Genomic DNA, 21703 nt, shown 5'->3' on the forward strand with positions numbered 1-21703 from the left:
CCATCCAAACCTTAATGAAGAGATCAGTGTGGACATGGTGGGTGGAGGGACCAGTTGCACTGCTGTACAGTTTTAACTATACATATGAGAAGGGATCAGAGGTGAAAAGCAAGACCAAGAAAAGGACCCATTGCAAGTGACTTACTGGCAATCATCATCATTATGTGCTGTGTTGTATGACATGGGCTATCATTGTCTTCCACCTGTCTTTAATCTGCCTGCGGGGAAGACCCCCTTCACACTGTCTTTCTTACTCTTTTCCCTATCCATGTTCATGATTGTTCTTGGAAAATTTTCCTACAGGAGTGGTTTGACGTTGCCTTCTTCTGGGCAGTGTCTTTACAAGAAGGGTGACCCCCCCAACCATTATCAGTACTCTTCAGAGATTGTCTGCCTGGTGTCAATGGTTGCATAACCATGACTTGTGATGTGCACCACCTGCTCCCATGGCTTTATGTGACCCTGGTCGGGGGTGGGGCAGTGGATGCTAAGCAGATGCTACAGCTTGCCCAAGGGTCGCCTGCAGGCTAATGGAGGGAAGGCATGCCTTAATCCTCCTTTGATCGAGAGGTATCTCCACTCCACTACCTAACTGGTGACTAAGACATAAATGAAACCAGTGTGTGTTCACATCCAGCTGAATGCAAGAACAATGCCTGACTTTAAAACAACTTTAATCCTACCACGGTTATAATTGGATTAGCGAACAATACATGAATCTCTCATATTCCTTCTGATTGTGTTTTACCCTGGAGCCAGTAGCTGAGATCTCAAATGACAAGTGATAACTGCTGGTTGCGTTCCTACAGAAGTTGACGGATTCTGAACTGACTCACCTCTCTTTGCAGTTCAGTCACAATAATAAGTGGAAAGCTAGCTCCTTCGCCTTTTCTTTCCAGTCCTTGATGAAGGGTCTCTGTGTGAAACATTGACTGTTTATTTCCCTCCATGGATGCTGCCTGACCTGCTCAGTTCCTCCAGCATTTTGTGTGTGTTGGTTTGAATAGGCAACATCTGCAAAATCTCTTGTATTTACGACTACAAGAGAGCAGTATTTTGCAAGGGCTTTCAGGGACCACAAAGACTTGTGACGAGCAGTGAAAAAAGCACTAAGATGTGGTTAGACTATTCCCTGCAACAAATAAAATTAATCTTGTCTCTGAACCACGCTCCCATGTTTTGTACAAGATAGAAGTTGAGCTGAGCAGTTGAAGCATAAATGAAAATCTCACACCACAGCGGTTACAGCCCTGGAAAACAAGTAAAATCACCACTTCTTTAAATGGAAAGTAACGGAAGTAGCAATTTTCCTACCTTATATGTGACTGTTCTTTTCCATTCCTATAAAGAAACGACCAGCTATTAACACGGAAAAGGTTTTCGCTTGCCATATGATATGATGTTTGTAATAATATTCCAACTTTGCTTCTTGTTTTTTATTCCAGATTTGAGGACTTTCATGCTGCTGCATCCACTTGCTCCCCATCTCGGGCTTCGCTGCTGACGGGACGCTTGGGCTTACGGAATGGTGTTACCCATAATTTTGCTGTAACCTCAGTTGCCGGCTTACCACTAAATGAAACTACATTGGCAGATGTTCTAAAGGAAGCCAACTATTCCACAGCACTCATTGGTATTTATAGTTTTATTCTTGTTTCTGCAATCCTGCTACTTTTTGTGAGTGAATTCACTGAAAGGTGTAAGACTTTGCCCACAGTCAGCACAAACGAAATGTTCACTCCAGATAAAGGATACAATTTTCACCATAGGCTTGGGATGTTGCCCTGATTTTGTTTTAAGATGTTACATGTGTAACAGTCAGTCAGAGTCATGCAGCATAGAAGTAGCTCCCTCAGCCCCAGCTGGTCCATTGCCAACCAGCTAGTCCCATTTGTCAGCATTTGACCCATATCCTTCTAAACCAGGGGTTCCCAGCCTGGGTCCACGTACCCCTCGGTTAATAGTATAGGTCAATGGCAAGAGAAAGGTTGGAATCCCTGTTCTAAATTTTAACTTTTGTTATTTTACCTGACTCAAACACTTCCTCTGGCAGCTCATCCACATGCATACCATCCTTTTTATAAAGAAGTTGCCCCTCAGGTTCCTATTAAATTGTTCACCTTGAAGCTATTCCCTCTAATTCGTAATTCCCCAACCCTGTACGTTGACCCTATCTATGGCCCTCAACATTTTATACACCGCTATAAGTTCACCCCTCATTCTCCTACGCTCCAAGGAGTGTCCTAGCCTTTCAAGGCTCTTAAATACAAAACTAAGTAAGGAAATAGTTGGCTTGCTGCATTTATGTTTCATGTATTAAAAATTACTTTTAGTTCAATGTTTGAGGGCTTTAGAGTTGATATGATGGCTTTAACAACAGGCAATCACATTGTTAACTAATTTCCACTCCTCAGAATTAACAATCTTATCCACATCTTCCTTTCCCAGGGAATGCAAATGATTAATTACTAATATTAGATGCAAGAAAGAGTGCAGAGGAACATTTGTTCATATGTTCTGTTCTAGAACATAGAACAGTACAGCACAGTACAGGCCCTTCAGCCCACAATGTTGTGCCGACTCTTAAACCCTGCCTCCCATATAACCCCCCCACCTTAAATTCCTCCATATACCTGTCTAGTAGTCTCTTAAATTTCACTAGTGTATCTGCCTCCACCACTGACTCAGGCAGTGCATTCCACGCACCAACCACTCTCTGAGTAAAAAACCTTCCTCTAATATCCCCTTGAACTTCCCACCCCTTACCTTAAAGCCATGTCCTCTTGTACTGAGCAGTGGTGCCCTGGGGAAGGGGCGCTGGCTGTCCACTCTACCTATTCCTCTTAATATTTTGTATACCTCTATCATGTCTCCTCTCATCCTCCTTCTCTCCAAAGAGTAAAAGCCCTAGCTCCCTTAATCTCTGATAATAATGCATACTCTCTAAACCAGGCAGCATCCTGGTAAATCTCTTCTGTACCCTTTCCAATGCTTCCACATCCGTCCTATAGTGAGGTGGCCAGAATTGGACACAGTACTCCAAGTGTGGCCTAACCAGAGTTTTATAGAGCTGCATCATTACCTCACGACTCTTAAACTCTATCCCTTGACTTATGAAAGCTAACACCCCATAAGCTTTCTTAACTACCCTATCTACCTGTGAGGCAAATTTCAGGGATCTGTGGACATGTACCCCCAGATCCCTCTGCTCCTCCACACTACCAAGTATCCTGCCATTTACTTTGTACTCTGCCTTGGAGCTTGTCATTCCAAAGTGTACCGCCTCACACTTCTCTGGGTTGAACTCCATCTGCCACTTCTCAGCCCACTTCTGTATCCTATCAATGACTCTCTGTAATCCTTGACAATCCCCTACACTATCTACAACACTACCAACCTTTGTGTTGTCTGCAAACTTGCCAACCCACCCTTCTACCCCCACATCCAGGTTGTTAATAAAAATCACGAAAAGTAGAGGTCCCAGAACCGATCCTTATGGGACAGCACTTGTCACAACCCTCCAATCTAAATGTACTCCCTCCACCACCACCCTCTGCTTTCTGCAGGCAAGCCAATTCTGAATCCACCTGACCAAACTTCCCTGGGTCTCATGCCTTCTAACTTTCTGAATAAGCCTACCATGTGGAACCTTGTCAAATGCCTTACTAAAATCCATATAGATCACATCCACTGCACTATCCTCATCTATATGCCTGGTCACCTCCTCAAAGAACTCTATCAGGCTTGTTAGACACGATCTGCCCTTCACAAAGCCATGCTGACTGTCCCTGATCAGACCCTGATTCTCTAAATACCCATAGATCCTATCTCTAAGAATCTTTTCCAACAGCTTTCCCACCACAGACGTAAGGCTCACTGGTCTCCCAGACTATCCCTACTACCTTTTTTGAACAAGGGGACAACATTCGCCTCCCTCCAATCCTCCGGTACCATTCCCGTGGACAATGAGGACATAAAGATCCTAGCCAGAGGCTCAGCAATCTCTTCCCTCGCCTTGTGGAGCAGCCTGGGGAATATTCCGTCAGGCCCCGGGGACTTATCCTTCTTAATGTATTTTAACAACTCCAACACCTCCTCTCCCTTAATATCAACATGCTCCAGAACATCAACCTCACTCATATTGTCCTCACCATCATCAAGTTCCCTCTCATTGGTGAATACTGAAGAGAAGTATTCATTGAGGACCTCGCTCACTTCCACAGCCTCCAGGCACATCTTCCCACCTTTATCTCTAATCAGTCCTACCTTCACTCTTGTCATCCTTTTGTTCTTCACATAATTGAAGAATGCCTTGGGGTTTTCCTTTACCCTACTCACCAGGGCCTTCTCATGCCCCCTTCTTAAGCTCCTTTCTTGCTACCCTATATTCCTCAATAGACCCATCTGATCCTTGCTTCCTAAACCTCATGTATGCTGCCTTCTTCCACCTGACTAGATTTTCCACCTCACTTGTCACCCATGGTTCCTTCACCCTACCATTCTTTATCTCCCTCACCGGAACAATTTTATCCCTAACATCCTGCAAGAGATCCCTAAACATCGACCACATGTCCATAGTACATTTCCCTGCAAAAATATCATCCCAATTCACACCCGCAAGTTCTAGTCTTATAGCCTCATAATTTGCCCTTCCCCAATTAAAAATTTTGCTGTCCTCTCTGACTCTGTCCTTTTCCATGATAATGCTAAATGCCAGGGAGCGGTGGTCACTGTCCCCCAGATGCTCACCCATTGAGAGATCTGTGACCTGACCCCATTCGTTACCTAATACTAGTTCTAGTATGTCATTCCCCCTGGTCGGCCTGTCAACATACTGTGACAGGAGTCCGTGCTGGACACACTTAACAAACTCTGCCCTGTCTAAACCATTGGAACTAATCAGGTGCCAATCAATATTAGGGAAGTTAAAGTCACCCATGATAACAACCCTGTTATTTTTGCACCTTTCCGGAATCTGCCTCCCAAATCTGCTCCTTGGTATCTCTGCTGCTACCAGGGGGCCTATAGAATACTCCCAATAGAGTAACTGCTCCCTTCCTGTTCCTGACTTCCACCCATACTGACTCAAAAGAGGATCCTGCTACATTACCCACCCTTTCTGTAGCTGTAATAGTATCCCTGACCAGTAATGCCACCCCTCCTTCCCCTTTACCCCTCTCTCTATCCCTTTTAAAGCACTGAAATCCAGGAATATTGAGAATCCATTCCTGCCCTGGTACCAGCCAAGTCTCTGTAATGGTCACTACATCATAATTCCATGTATGTATCCAAGCTCTCAGTTCATCACCTTTGTTCCTGATGCATTGAAGTACATGCACTTTAGCCCTTCTACCTTACTACCTTTACACCCTTTATTCTGCTTCTCTTTCCTCAAAGCCTCTTTATATGTTAGATCTGGCTTTACTCCATGCACTTCTTCCACTGCTCTATCGCTCCAGGTCCCATCCCCCTTGCAAATTAGTTTAAGCCCACCCGAACCATGCTAGCAAACCTACCTGCAGGGATATTGCTCCCCCTCGAGCTCAGGTGCAACCCATCCAATCTGTACAGGTCCCACCTTTCCCAGAAGAGATCCTAATGATCCAAAAATCTAAAACCCTGCCCCCTGTACCAACTCCTCAGCCATGCATTCAACTGCCATCTCCTCCAATTCTTACCATCACTATCACGTAGCACTGGCAGCAATCCTGAGAATGCCATCCTTGAGGTCCTGTTCTTCAGCCTTCTGCCTAGTTCCCGAAACTCACACTTCAGGACCTCATCCCTCTTCCTGCCTGTGTCATTGGTACCAACATGTATTACGACTTCTGGTTGCTTGCCCTCTCGTACCAGGATGTTGTGCACCCAGAGACATCCCCGAACCCTGGCACCACATCTGGAGCAACACACAAAAAAAAATACAGGAGGGACTCATCAGGTCAAGCAACAACAATGGAGAGAAATGAACAGTCAACATTTTAGATGGAGACCCTTCATTAAAATGGAATAAAAGGGTGATGGGGGAGTGGAAAGCGCTTGAGCTGGTAGGTGATAGATGAGTCCAGGTGAGAGGGGAAAGATAGGTTGACTTCCAGTGCCAACAATTTTCTTTGCTTAGGCAACTGTACATGTCACCATAATAAGCCCTGTAATACGATGTATCTTGTAAAGTAGCATTGCATGTCATAGAAACATAGAAAACCTACAGCACAATACAGGCCATTCGGCCCACAATGCTGTGCTGAACATGTACTTACTTTAGAAATTACCTAGGGTTACCCATAGCCCTCTGTTTTTCTAAGCTCCGTGTACCTATCCAGGAGTCTCTTAAAAGACCCTATTTTATCCACCTCCACCACCATCGCCCGTTCCACGCACTCACAACTCTCTGCGTAATAAAACTTACCTCTGACATCCTCTCTGTACCTACTTCCAAGCACCTTAAAACTGTGCCCTCTCGTGTTAGCCACCTTGCAATTCTTAATGATGTATACATTACAGCAGCTAGCTAGATGTGATTTCATATTTACCATATATTTTTTCTAAAATCTACAGCAATGTTGATTTTTAATTCAGCTTTTGTTTAATTTCCCTAAATTTTCAGTACTAGCCTTCTGGGAGTAAAGAAATGACAATGTGTTTCACATTAAATCTGGCTGTGTTTCAGAATGATATGTGAAGGTGCAGTTCGGCTTTATTCCCGAGCCATTTCATTAGTGCTAAATGAGTAGCACTTTAAATTTACTCCATTCTTAACAAGATTATTAACAGTATAACTTAGTTTAAATTGACTGCCTACAGAAAAAGGCGCAGAGTTTGCAATGTGGCAGTAACCCACATTTGGGTTTGGGCAATGTTATGCTATATATTAACTTACATGAACGATCAATAATAACACTCCTGCATTACAGTAGGTCAATATTGTTAGTATCTATCGTACAGCTCTCAAAATTAGGCAGCAATAATTTAAAACAGCCAGCTTTATTTAAAGAGGAGATGTAACGTTGCTTTGGTAGGTGATGAAATTCATCTAGCCAGCAAGATAATGTACATCGTAGGCATGGACTCTAAACTTTATTGACATTGCACAGAAAATCTGTAAAGAAGAGAACACAAAATATTTGCACCATTCAAAAGAGCTAGGAAGTCATTCTAAGCCTCAAAAGAGAGTAGAACTAGATGACATCGTGGTGTATCTCATGTGTCCAGATCCATATGCAGAGTGGCCACTGAATGGATCTATCAGGTGCCATTTTGTAGCTTCACTGCACAGTAAACCACACGCTAATCAATTGAAAAACTAACATTCATTGGTTCACTTCACCATACTGTGCACCTCAAACCCACAGCTCAGTTCATATATACTGTATTTTCCCAAAGTCAGCAGTGGCAGTTAGATAAGTAAGGACAACCATCTTCATTCTAATTCTCCTTGTCATGACTACATTCACATATCATCCTATAGTCTTCTGATTTTAGAGCCGAAGATGTTGTAAACCTGCTTTTCTTCCTCTCCTTCTGCCTCCCTGCTGAGGCATTGCTTTTATTCATGTCTCTTTTCAGATATCCAAAATTTGTATCATTCATTAGCTATAGTGGAGGAGAAAATGACAATGTTATTAAAGTTTCATACTCACAGTCAGCAATTCAGACAAATAATTTACAGCCAGATAGGGAGGCAGGATCTTCATATGGTGATGGCAGGGCCTTCATGAAATAATACAGTAGGGAAACAGGCCCTTCAGCCCATCCTATCCATGCTAACCATGGTGCCAACCAAGCTCATGTGTGGCCATGCCCTTCTAAATCCATCCTATCCATGAACTTATACAAATGTCTTTCAAATGTTATTGTTCTACTTCCTCCAACCATTTCCTCTGGCGGTTTATGCATCACCTTTTGAGTGAAGAAGTTGCCTGTTAAGTTCTTTCAAATCATTCATCTCTCACCTTAAACTGTCCTCTATTTTTAAGTTTCCATACTCTGGGCGAGAAAACATATGATCTCACCTCTCATAATTTTGTATACATGTGGTGGTGACCCCTAAATCTCATAAAATCCAAGGAATGAAGTCCAACGTCTCCCTATAACTTGGGTCTGGGCAGCATCCTTTAAAATCTGTTTTTGCGCTCTTTCATGTTGTCTTTCCTATAACAAGGTGACTAAAACTGCGCACAATAATCCTAGTATGGCCTCACCAATCTCTAGTACAAACACAACACAATTTCTTAACACCTATACCCATTGCCCTGACTGAGGAAGGGCAGTATGCCAAACACCATCTTTACCACCCCATCTACCTAAGACTCTATTTTAAACAAACTGTACTTGAAGTGTGGTACTGGACATAGTTGTTTATATTGCAAACAGTCGAAATTACTTCTGGTGAATATTCCATGCATGGGTGCCATTTTGGAACTAGCTGACCATGTTGACCATAATGTTAATTTTGTGAATATGTGCTTTCACTTCTTTCCTGCTAACTGTTTCTTAAGGCATTGTGTGTTTTTTCTTCACACAGAACCATAGGAATGGAAATCAGCGTTGGTCTAGGACATGGTTCCCAAACTTTTTTGGATTACCCCTCCCCCCTTAGCTTCTGGACCACATCCCCAGCACCCTCTTTCCCTTTCCAGCCACTACATAGAAATTATAAGAATTTTGATTTACGATGCACAGTGAAAGAAAATACAAACTGCAAATTCAAAACACTGACAAATAATTGCAAAAGTTATTCAATTCTATTTAAAGCTACAAATAAAATTATTTCTTTATTTAGTTAAGTAAAATCAATTTTCACCAATAATTTAAGAGCATTTAATTGCTTTTGCAACTTTCAATAGGATGGATGGGTTTGGTGTAGTGATACGAGCTTCTCAACATCAGGCTGAGTGTCACTCAGGAGGAATCTCTGATCCCCACATTCAGTAATTTGCAGTCTGTTTCATTGCTTTGAAGGAAGTTGAGCAACTACACTGACACTGCGCTCCACTAACTGTGTTGTTAAAAAGGAAATAAAGAAGATCTTGATCTTTTTCCACAGTGTAGGAGAGCATTCAGAGATTTGTTGTCGCAACCAAAAGTCTTGATATGATTTTTTGAATCATATTAGAGCTGAGATGTTGTGGCCATTACAGAGACTTGGATGGCTCAGGGGCAGGAACGGTTACTTTGAGTGCCAGGCTTCAGATATTTCAGAAAGGATAGGGAGGGAGGCAAAAGAGGTGGGGGCATGGTACTGTTGATCAGAGATAGTGTCATGGCCGTAGAAAAGAAGGAGGACATGGAGGGATTGTCTACGGAGTCTCTGTGGATGGAAGTTAGGAACAGGAAGAGGTCAATAATTCCAGGTGTTTTTTATAGACCGCCCGATAGTAACAGGGACATCGAGGAGCAGGTAGGGAGACAGATTCTGGAAAGATGTAGTAATAACAGGGTTGTTGTGGTGGGATATTTTAATTTCCCAAATATCGATTGGCATGTTCTTAGAGCGAGTGGTTTAGATGGGGTGGAGTTTGTTAGGTGTGTTCAAGAAGGTTCCTTGACACAATATGTAGTTAAGCCTACAAGAGGAGAGGCTATACTTGATCTGGTATTGGGAAATGAACCTGGTCAGGTGTCAGATCTCTCAGTGGGAGAACATTTTGGAGATAGTGATCACAACTCTATCTCCTTTACCATAGCACTGGAGAAGGATAGGAACAGACAAGTTAGGAAAGTGTTTAATTGGAGTAAGGGGAAATATGAGGCTATCAGGCAGGAACTAGGAAGCATAAATTGGGAACAGATGTTCTCAGGGAAATGTATGGAAGAAACGTGGCAAATGTTCAGGGGATATTTGCATGGAATTCTGCATAGGTACGTTCCAATGAGACAGGGAAAGGATGGTAGGGTACAGGAACCGTGGTGTAGAAAGGCTGTTGTAAATCTAGTCAAGAAGAAAAGAAGAGCTTACAAAAGGTTCAAAAGGCTAGGTAATGATAGAGATCTAGAAGATTCTCAGGCTAGCAGGAAGAAGCTCAAGAAAGAAAATAGGAGAGCCAGAAGGGGCCATGAGAAGGCCTTGGTGGACAGGATTAAGGAGAACCCCAAGGCATTCTACATATGTGTTAGAGCAAGAGGATAAGACGTGAAAGACTAGGACCAATTAAGTGTGACAGTGGAAAAGTGTGTATGGAACCGGAGGAGATAGCAGAGGTACTTAATGAGTATTTTACTTCAGTATTCACTACGGAAAAGGATCTTGGCGACTGTAGGGATGACTTACAGCGGACTGAAAAGCTTGAGCATGTAGATGTTAAGAAAGAGGATGTGCAGGAGCTTTTGGAAAGCATCAAGTTGGATAAGTCACCGGGACCAGATGAGATGTACCCCAGGCTACTGTGGGAGGCAAGGGAGGAGATTGCTGAGCCTCTGGCGATGATCCTTGCATCATCATTGGGGACGGGAGAGGTTCCGGAGGACCAGAGGGTTGCGGATGTTGTTCCGTTATTCAAGAAAGGAAGGAGCGAGAGCCCAGGAAATTGGAGACCAGTGAGACTTACTTCAGTGATTGGTAAGCTGATGGAAAAGATCCTGAGAGGCAGGATTTATGAACATTTGGAGAGGCATAATCTGATTTGGAATAGTCAGTATGGCTTTGTCAAAGGCAGGTCATACCTTACGAGCCTGATTGAATTTCTTGAGGATGTGACTTAACACGTTGATGAAGGTAGAGCAGTAGATGTAGTGTATATGGATTTTAGCAAGGCATTTGATAAGGTACTCCATGCAAGGCTTATTGAGAAAGTAAGGAGGCATGGGATCCAAGGGGACATTGCTTTGTGGATCCAGAGCTGGCTTGCCCACAGAAGGCAAAGAGTGGTTGTAGACGGGTCATATTCTGCATGGAGGTCGGTGACCAGTGATGTGCCTCAGGGATCTGTTCTGGGACCCCTACTCTTCGTGATTTTTATAAATGACCTGGATGAAGAAGTGGAGGGATGGGTTAGTAAATTTGCTGATGACACAAAGCTTGGGGGTGTTGTGGATAGTGTGGAGGGCTGTCAGAGGTTACAGTGGGACATTGATAGGATGCAAAACTGGGCTGAGGAGTGGCAGATAGAGTTCAACCCAGATAAGTGTGAGGTGGTTCATTTTGGTAGGTCAAGTATGATGACAGATTATAGAATTAATGGTAAGACTCTTGGTAGTGTGGAGTATCAGAGGGATCCTGGGGTCTGAGTCCATAGGACACTCAAAGCTGCTGCACAGGTTGACTCTGTGGTTAAGAAAGCATTGGAAATCTCTCTGACATACCTTTATTCAGCTCACCCAGGTGGGCACAGTACACTTGAAGATCATCCGCTGGTATCCTTTCTTTCTCTTCCAACTCAGAGAGGCTCAAAAGATTGTGATGGCCAATGTTGTACTTAAATAGGGTTACCTTAGACAGAAATGTGGAGATGATTGATTTGACTTTGATCGGATTCACATAATTTCCTTGCAAGTGAAGATTGATATAATTCAACTTCGTGAAAATCTGACAAATGATCAATGTCATTCCTAATATTCTAGAGTTGATTACTTAATGAAGCATTCAAAGAATTTTATCAGTTTCAAAAAGCACATAAAAGCGTCTCAGGCAGTTTCCTTTTGACAGCCATCCGACTTTTGTGTGCAACAATAAGCATTTAAACTGTACATTATTCTCAATACAAATCTCTCTAAATAGTCAAGAATTGAGAGCATGGGACTTGGTTTTATTTACCTCCGTGATAACAGTATTAATGATTTGTGCAGCTTACTGTTTTTTTTGTGACAAGGTGTTGACTGTGAATTACACAATGAATGGTGAATATGTTAGTTTCAGCATTTTCAGGGAATTAATAACCCCATGGTGGTGTCCTGTAATTAATGATGCCCCATCTGTTGCACAGGCAAGAACGTTGGTGAGCAGGATACACTTCTCCTTGGAAAAAAATTGCTCGGCAACCCAAAATATTGACTCTCGTTCGTACCTGTTTCTTGATCTACTTAACTCCAGATGAAAACTCAATCGCTATTTTGACTGAACTGCATTTGTGAATCTGGTGTCATGACTTACAGAATAGAAAGAGATATCTTGTTTAACAGGTGTTCCCTTGATTGTTTATAGTATGATAACAAAAGAAACTTCATGTCTCCAAGGCACGAATTGTTTTAATTCTGTGTTTATATTGGTCTGATGCAAGAACAGTGATGAGGAGAAATTCCTTCACTCAGAAGTTGGTGAACCACTGGAATTCCACAAAGAGCTGTAGTGACTAAATAGTTGAAAATACTTTGGAAAGAGTTAAATAAATTTCTAAGTGCTAAAGATGTTAGAAGAGAGCAGAAATATGGTATTGAGATAGTTGGCCAAATTGAATGGTAGAACATGTCTGGTGAACTGAATGACCTGTTTCTGCTCCTACTTTCTGTTTTCCATGTCTGTGTTTTGGCTTAGCAGACATTGTGCTAATGTTATCCAGATAAACTTAAAGTCCTATGTTGGTTATGAATAACTCGGTGGTTAAAATTATTAAAAAATGCTTATCCAATATTCTATGAACTGCAAAACACAATGGTGCCATTTTTGAGTTGCATGCATGGTTTTATCTTTACTTAAATATTAAGATTGTGTTGCCATCATGTATTTGGGAGTCTGATTTGAAAATACATTGAAGTTGGTTGGTCAGAGATCCAACAATCTAGGAAATGTAATAGCTAATAGTTAAAAGTCCTGCCGAAGGGTCTCGCCCTGAAACGTCGACTGTAACACTTTTCCATTGATGCTGCCTGGCCTGCTGAGTTACTCCAGCATTTTGTGTGTCTTGCTTGGATTCCCAGCATCTGCAGATTTTCCCTTGTTTGCTGCAGGATGAATTAGTTACGTGCTTCTTAATATAATGTTTGTAGGACTGCATCCAGAGCAAAGAGAAAGTTCAATGCAATGGCTATCTCCCTGGTGAGCTAGGTTGCCTGCAAAGGATTCAGATGAATACTTCAATAGAAAGCCACAAAAGGAGACAGGCATTGAAATTCTTGATGGATTTCCAGGTTTGCAGGCAAGCGTGTGAAAACTGTCAAGACGTTCAGCCTAAACTTTGCAGTGCTTTGTGTGGAGCTTAGGCGTCTCTTTTTGTAGGACTGAAGTGTTGCGAAACCCCAGTGGCATACTTATGAATGTAGCATCACCAGTTGAGATTTCTGGTACGCACAAGCAAAACCACCCATTGTCAGTGTCTTCATTCCAATCCAAATGCTGTTCTTGGATCAGGATACCAATACCAATAATCCTGCTCCACAGCTGATCATATGTAGCTTAATGGCAAGATCTGTGCCTTCATGATGATGAGCTTGCACAGCAGACATCTGAGTACCTTTAATCTTTATACCTTAGCTAAATAGAATGGCACACCCTCTACAATCATCAAGAAAGACATATTTCTTTATGACAGTACTCAGCCAGCTGCTCCTTCCCTACACATGGGTCATGAAGTTCTTCATGAATCAGGTCAGCAATAGAAAGCTAATGGCTGCCCCTTGATTTGTCGCAGTGGTAGTGAGCATGATTGATGCCTAGTATTATGCACCAGATATATGTGACAGGAGTTGAGTCGGCGATGGTTGCAGAGCATCTCAGAATTGATAAGAAACAACTGCAAATTGACATGTAGGCTTGTAACATTAGAAATCATGGGAAATTGTGTGTGTGCTCCACCTAAGAGGGAAGAATATCTTATGAACTCTTTGTATGTAGAAAGGATAAATGATCAGTAGATGGTAAACTGCATCATATTAGTTCCAGCTTGGAAGGAAGATTAATACATGAGATAATGACCATAATAAGATGTTTACATTCCATGTGATTTTGGCTGTGCTTCTAGGTTGGGCAGATGACATATAAGATGACATATTTCAATGTAAAATCTTTACTATCATACTGTCATCCATCTTAAAGACTTCTTATTCATTTCTTTCCCCTTCCTTTTCCAGCAACATTTTCAAGACCATATGTCCTCTCCAAGGTGTATGTTTATGCTGAAGGCTTGAAGACAAAGTTGTTTATCTCCTATGCAACTTCCTTCAGGAATTTGAATGAATTTCAGGAATCGGCAACTAGAAATCAACTCGTATAAGTACAGCAACAAATAGTGGAAATCAATTATTTGATGATTCCTTTAGTGTGGTTGCTTCCTAGTTCAGAATGCTTTCAGCTGAACAAGGTTAATGAAGTTCCTAGGACAGAACATCACCAATAGTCTATCCTGGTCCAAGCTGACCAGCACCTCTCCTTCCTCAGGAGACTAAAGAAATTTAGCATTTTTCCTTTGATCTTCATTAATTTTCATTGATGCACAATAGTATGCATCCAAAACAGATACACCATGGCAACTGCTCTGTTCCTGACCTCCAGAACCTGCAGAGTGTGGTAGACACAGCACATCATGGAAACCAGCCTCCCCTTTATGAACTCTGTCTACACTTTTTGCTGCCTTGTTAAAGCAGCCAGCATAATCAAAAACACCACCCGCCTCAGACATTTTCTATTTCCTCCCCCTCAATTAGGCAGAAAATACAAAAGCCTGAAAGCATGTACCACCATGCTCAAGGACAGCTTCTATTCCAGTGTTATCAGACTATTGAATGGTTTCCTAGAACGATAAGATGAACTCTTGACCTGACAGTTTACCTTTTATGACCCTGCACATTGTTATCCACTTGTATTGCACTTTCTCTGTCACACTTCATTCTGCACTCAGTTATTATTTTACCTTGTTCTACGTCAATGCACTGTTGTAATGAATTGATTTGTATGAGTGCTAAGCAAGACAATTTTTTTTTACTATACCTTGGTACATGTGATACAATAAACCAATCTGCAAATTCATCAAAAAGTTTGGCTAGAATCTGTGCTCCAGATTGAGTTGGTAGTATTTGGTCAGCCTTAGATGCTGATTGTCAAAATAGAGTATGTCTTCATAATTCTGCTGAATGTTTTAATGCATACCTGCTAATACTCTCACCACATAATGTCTGGCACCTGAATTGGAGCTACTTTAGAACAAATTCAGCCTGCATATCCTACATCAAAGTATGGACATGATTTTTTCATAAAATCTAATTTACACACTCTTCCTGTCACAAGGAATCAAGTGACCATCCCTCTGCCTCATGCAAACTATGCCTGCAATTCCAGATTTGATTTCCACTTGTCATTGGTGATTTCAGAAATTCATTCAAGTTGCTGAGATCATTAGAGAGATGCATGGCAGCTGCTGAACAACTTTGCTCTCAAGTCTTAGGTTAAAAAATGTCAGTCCCCAGTCTGAATGTATTATGTTACTTCTTACTTAATCTTGACAGTACATAAGTGTTATGTTTTGTAACTGCAAAACATAAAAACTGATGAAAATAAAAACACAAAGCTGGGAATAATGTGTCTAACTTTGTTTTTACTTTAAACGAGGCAGGTTGTGTGTAATAGTACATGGATGGCTCCACTCAACCTTGGAAAGAATTCCTTCAGCCTCCATGCGATCTAGCTCACTGGCATCTTTATCATGGATGGTATAAGGAATTGGACAGGCTTTGTAAAACTTGGGTCTGGCATTTTCATTTAACACTTATTTTATCCTTGATATGTTTGAGTTTTTCATTGCCATCCTTGAACACTGCTGTGGCGTCATACAATACCTTTTTAAATTTGCTTTCAGTTGACTCTTACAGGGGATGTGCATGCAAATGGTGATTGGATCTCCAATCAAGTTATAGTTGTCTCAGCCAATCACACCCTCATAATGCTGGTCCTCCTATTTTTGTGTCTGTCTGCTGTTTCCATTGATACAGCAATTTCAACTGCTCTTTTAAATGTGATTGTGCTTCAATTAAAAGCTGTTTTTGAATGCTTTCTTGTAAGGTTTCATAAACTAAATGATCTCTCAGTACATCAATAAGCCCATCATTGAACAGACAATACGCAGATTATCTCTTCAATTCAACCATATATGCTGAAATGGACTCCCCTTCCTTTTGATTTCGCTTTTGAAACCTAAAACGTTCTGCAAATTTATGGCTTTGTGGCAGAGTTTGTAGATGATACGATGATAGGTGGAAGGGTAGGTAGTGCTGTGGAAGCAATTTGGTTGCAGAAGGACTTAGACAAATTGATGGAATGAGCAAAAAAGTGGCAGGTGGAATACCGTGCTGGGAAATGTATGATAATACATTTTGGTAAAAGGAACAAAAGTGCAGACTATTATCTAAATGGGGAGAAAATACACGCATCAGCTGTGCAAAGGGAATAAATGCAAGACTCCCAGAAGGTTAATTTACAGGTTGTGTCTGTGACAAAGAAGGCAAATGTAATGTTGGCATTCATTTTAAGGGGAATAGAATATAAAAATAAAGAGATAATGCTGAAGCTTTATAAGACACTAGTCAGGCCACAGTTAGAATATTGTCAAAGGTTTTGGGCCCCATATCTCAGAAAGGATGTGTTGTCTTTGGAGAGAGTCCAGAGGAGGTTCATGAGGATGATTCCGGGAATGAAGGGGTTAACAAACGAGCATTTGGCAGCTTTGGGCCTGGAATTTAAAAGAATATCGGGGGGATCTTATTGAAACCTGCCGAATGTTGAAAGCACTAGATAAGATGGATGTGGAGAGGATGTTTCCTATGGTGGGGGTGTTCAGCACTAGAGGACACAGCCTCAAAATTGTGGGGCGACCCTTTAGAACACAGATATGGAGGAGTTTTTTTTTAGCCAGAGAAGGTATATTAAAAGCGAAAATTGATAGTTTCCAGATTGGTCAGTGCATCAAACGGTATGGTGAGAAGGCAGGTGCATGGGGTTGAGAGGGATCTGGGATCAACCATAATGGAATGGTGTAGCAGACTTGATGGGCTGTATGGTCTAATTCTGCTCCTATGTCTTATGATCTTACTTGCATTGGATCATATTGCCTCCTTCTGTTTACTTACAGGGTATTTAGGGAGTGTGATATGAAATTATTTACAAAGTGTAAGGTTAATCAGGCTATTTAAAGAGCCATCTTGGCAACACAGTCATAGAATGGTGTCCAGTCAAAAACTTCTAATGCTTATTGACTTGCTAAAGCTGATTCATTTTAACTAAATCTGGAGCCTGTCAGTAATATCAAAAGCTGTGTTGCCTGATTACTGGAGTTCATAAACCTGAGAAGTTTATTCTTTAAAGTCTAGTGAGTGAAAAATACATTGTAAAATATTGTTTCAGACTTTAAGACAATATTTTATGTATTTATTCCCATAAATAAGGTGCTTACAATCTGATTAGAGGAAAGGGGGTCAAATCTGAAATTTCTATTTCCTTGGAGCACCTCTCAATAAATAAGAAACACAATGATTAATTAATCCCAAAACACTCACAATGTTTCAAAGGTTTCAAAGGTACATTTAATGTCAGAGAAATGTATACAATATACATCCTGAAATTCTTTTTCTTCACAACCATCCACGAAAACAGAGGAGTGCCCCAAAGAATGAATGCCAGTTAAATCTTAGAACCCCAAAGCCTTCCCCAGCTCCCCCCACCAGCAAAGCAATGATATCCCCCCCAGCAAAAAATGCATTGGTGCCCCCCCACCAAGCACTCAAGCATGCAGCAAAGCATCAATAAGACATCAACTTGCAGTACTCCAAAGACTACTTGTTCACCCAGTAATTCAACATACCACAGGCTCTCTTTCTCCCTAATAAAGGAAAAAGAGGTGTCCCCGTTTCACAGTGAGAGGGGAGACATAACAAACAACTTGCTGGTTTACGATGTTAAAAGACTGTTGAGTTGCTTTTTCCGAGCTCTGTGTACACAGCCAGCAGCCAGCTTGCTGCTTTCGATCTTCCGTGTACTCCCACGACACACCAGTTTCCTGCAGAGGCACCGGCCTTGAGTCCACTCGCTTCCAGAGCCACGAAATCCCGGAACCCTGAAAGTGTGCTAGTCTTCTAGGCCACATCCTTGGTATATCGAATAGCAACCAGTCGTGAGAACAGTTACCATTCCTGCAAAGAACCAAATTCAGCATGTAATTCCAGGACAGGTCTTCAAACGAACCCTGAAAGGGAAAAGTAGAGATATTAAAGGTAGAAATAGAGCTTGCATCTCCCTAAGATGCAAGCAAAGGAGTTGCCGTTAGGTGCCATCATCCTCCTAAGCTCCAATGTGAATTGAATCTTTCAACTTCTGTCATGCAGAATCTTCTTAACTAGTGTTATTACTAACTCTGGACTGAGCTAAGGTTAGCTACCAGCACAGTTTTGGAATAATTTGATATTTTTTTGATCTACATCTGAATGAAAAGTTCTCTTCTCAGTTGTTAATTTGGTATTTTTTTCAACCTGGTATCACAGCTTTAAGAGTGCAAGAAGAAAATGTTCCTAAGCATTAATTGTTTACAGTATTCAAAGCACTGTTTGTTTTTATGTTAGGGACAGAATACTGTTGTCTACTTTTGACTGCGTGCACAGATCAGTCTGAATTATGAATAGGGAAATGATTTAATGGGATACATATTTTGCCTCCCTTGGTATGTGAATGAGGAGAAACAAATCTTCTACTGGTCAGGTAAATCTTATGCTTCATCATACTTCCCACCCAAATACAGTGGATTTCAGTTCATTGGAACAGATTGGGACCGGTACATTTTCACCCAGTTAAGCAGCTGCTGCAATTAACCAAAGTTTCATGGAAATAATTAAAAGGTATAAAAATGACAAACTGAGTAACAAATTATGTATTAAAATGAATGCTTAAGCACTACCAATACTACTACAGTACTAGCAAAGTGTTGATTAGTTCCTAATAAATATCAACAGAGGAATTTATCCAGTGTACACTGCCATGTTCTTTGATCGATTGTAAATGAACAAAATCAGAGCTGACGCCTAATGTAGATAATGAATATTCTTCATTTCCATTGTAACATTCAAGATGATTGCCAATACATTCAAATACTTCATAGTCGCAAACTTGTTGAAGCAGTGAAATTGTTTCATTTTCACTCCTGATTTTTTCTGGCATGAATGCTTGAACCTGCAGTGTCTGAGTTGTCTCACTGTTTATTTATCGCCAACTATCAGTGAAAAAGTCACTGCTTTTTAAACACAAACGTGTGCAACTGATGCCATTTAAAAAAGTGTTTGCTCTAAGCACAGTGTAGTGCCTAGCAGCTACAGAAGTGCATGTGGCTGACACTAGTTAATAACAGTTTGGGAACAGTCTCCTGTCCCAATTAAGCAGCAGACTGTCCCGGTTATTTTCCCGATTAGTTTTTGTTCTTCAACAATTGTCCCAAATAAGCAGTTGCCTTGATTAACCAATGGCCCAAATAACTTGACTCCACTATACACACTTCCTTACACACACACACAATTTCAATGCTTTGATCCTGAGCCTCTCCCTCTCCCTCTGCCTGTCAATCAGACCCCCAGCAGCCGAAAACCTTTCCTGACCAGCACCAGCTAAAACTGTCTCTTTCTGTTGGCAACGGCCACAAACTATTAATGATTTTAATTTCCAATTGTCTCGCCTACAAGATGGCTTTTTAGACCAGCTCATGGTTGAGCCCACTAGGGGATCAGCTAATCTGGATTGGGTGGTCTGCAATGAACTGGAATTGATTAGAGAGCTTAAGGTAAAGGAAACCTCAGGAGTCAGTGATCATAATATGAAAGAATTCACCCTGCAATTTGAGAAGGAGAAGTTAAAGTCAGATGTATCAATATTACAGTGGAGTAAAGGAAATTAGAGACATAAGAGAGGAACTGGCCAAAATTGATTGGTGAAGAACACTGGCAGGGATGACAGCAGAGCAGCAGTAGCTGGAATTTCTGGGAGCAATTTGGAAGATGCAGGGATATATACATCCGAAAGAGGAAGAAGTATTCTAAAGGCAGGATGACACAGCCATGGCTGACAAGAGAAGGCAAATTCAACACAAAAGCCAAAGAGAGGGCATAGAATAGAGCAAAAATTAGTGGGAAGTTAGAGTATTGGGAAGTTTTTTACAACCAACAGAAGGCAACTAAAAAACTCATAAAGTAGGAGAAGGTGGAATATGAAGGTAATAATAAGCCAATAATATTAAAGTGGACACCAAGAATTTCTTCAGGTTTATAAAGTGTAAAAGAGAGGCAAAAGTAGCTATCAGATCACTAGAAAATTATCCTGGAGGAATGGTAATGGAGGACAAGGAAATGGCAGACAAATTGAATAAGTATTGTGTATCAGTCTTCACTGTGTAAGACACTAGCAGTATGCTGGAAGTTCAGGAGTGTTAGGTATCAGATGTGTGTGAGGTTGCTATTACTAGGGAGAAGGTTCTTGGGAAACTGAAAGGTCTAATGTAAATAAGTCACCTGGACTAGATGGTATACACCCCAGAGTTCTGAATGAGATGGCTGAAGAGATTGTGGAGGCATCTTTCAAGAATCAGTTGATTGTGGCATGGTTCCAGAGGAATCACTTCACTCTTCAAGAAAGGAGAGGAAGAAAGAAGAAAATTATAGTCCAGTTAGTCTGACCTCAGTGGTTGGGAAGATGTTGGAGTTAATTGTTAAGAATGTAGTTTCGCAGTACAGGTTTCCCCCGCCATCCAAAGGTAGAGCGTTCCTATGAAACGGTTCATAAGCTGGAATGTTGTAAAGTGAAGAAGCAATTACCATTTATTTATATGGGAAAATTCTGTGAGCGTTCGCAGACCCAAAAATAACCTACCAAATCATGCCAAATAACACATAAAACCTAAAATAACAGTAACATATAGTAAAAGCAGGAATGATATGATAAATACACAGCTTATATAAAGTAGAAATACTTTTCCACAATCATTGCCTGAACTGTTCTCTGTAGCGAAAATCTCATGCAAGCGCCGTTGGCAAAAACACGGTGCAAGCGCTCTCCAGTAACCTTTAAGCTGTGAAGCTGCCAAATCATACCATACCAAATAATATGTAAAAATACACAGCTGATATAAAGTAGAAATAATGTATGTACAGTGTAGTATCACTTACCGAAATTGGGAAAGCGCGGAGCACACTGATGGTAGTGTGCAGTGGCCCCCACCCTCCGGGCAGCGAACAGATACCGATTCGCAGAGAATGCAGCAGTAGCCGGGAGGCACACAGCACATCTTTAAGAAAAAAGCCAAAATAAACATGCTAATTAATTAGGTGCCCCCCGGCGCGTAATTGTCGGCCCAGATCAGTGCCAATTGCTGATTGCACCGCCTCTCCTATGACTGCCCACCTCGATGTCGAAGGTCGAGGTTTGTCGGCTGCTGTGGCTGATGTGGAAGGCTTGCTTGACTGCTGAGCCTTGCGCATTTTTCTATCATACAGTTCTTGTGCAGGACTCCCAAGAGGTTAATTTGCAGGTTGAATTGGTGGTGAGAAAGGCAAATGCAATATTAGCATTTATTTTGAGCAGACTAGAATATAAAACCATGGATGTAATGATGAGGTTTTATAAAGTACTGGTGAGGCCTCACTTGGAGTATTGTGAGCTGTTTTGGGTCCCTTATCTGAGAAAAGGATGTGCTGACACTGGAGAGGATTCAAAGGAAGTTCATGAAAATTATTCCGGGATTGAAAGGCTTGTCATTTGAAGAGTGTTTGATGGCTCTGGGCCACTACTCACTGGAATTCAGAAGAATGAGGGGTG

The 21703-nt window shown here is 41.4% G+C and overlaps 1 protein-coding gene across 9 annotated transcripts in view; it reads left to right on the plus strand.

Moving 5' to 3' along the window:
* arsg (arylsulfatase G) overlaps window positions 1–21703 on the plus strand; it is a 269510-nt gene that overhangs the window by 141543 nt on the left and 106264 nt on the right. For all 9 annotated transcript variants that reach the window (XR_011883078.1, XM_072242600.1, XM_072242597.1 and 6 more), the window contains one exon: window positions 1446–1633. Coding sequence is in view for 8 of the 9 variants with exons in the window: in XM_072242600.1 (XP_072098701.1) it covers window positions 1446–1633 (188 nt within the window). In the remaining variant the exon portion in view is untranslated. The remainder of the gene's footprint in view (window positions 1–1445; window positions 1634–21703) is intronic.

This window comes from Mobula birostris, chromosome 24, assembly GCF_030028105.1.
Source record: "Mobula birostris isolate sMobBir1 chromosome 24, sMobBir1.hap1, whole genome shotgun sequence".
In the NCBI taxonomy this organism is placed as follows: domain Eukaryota; kingdom Metazoa; phylum Chordata; class Chondrichthyes; order Myliobatiformes; family Myliobatidae; genus Mobula; species Mobula birostris.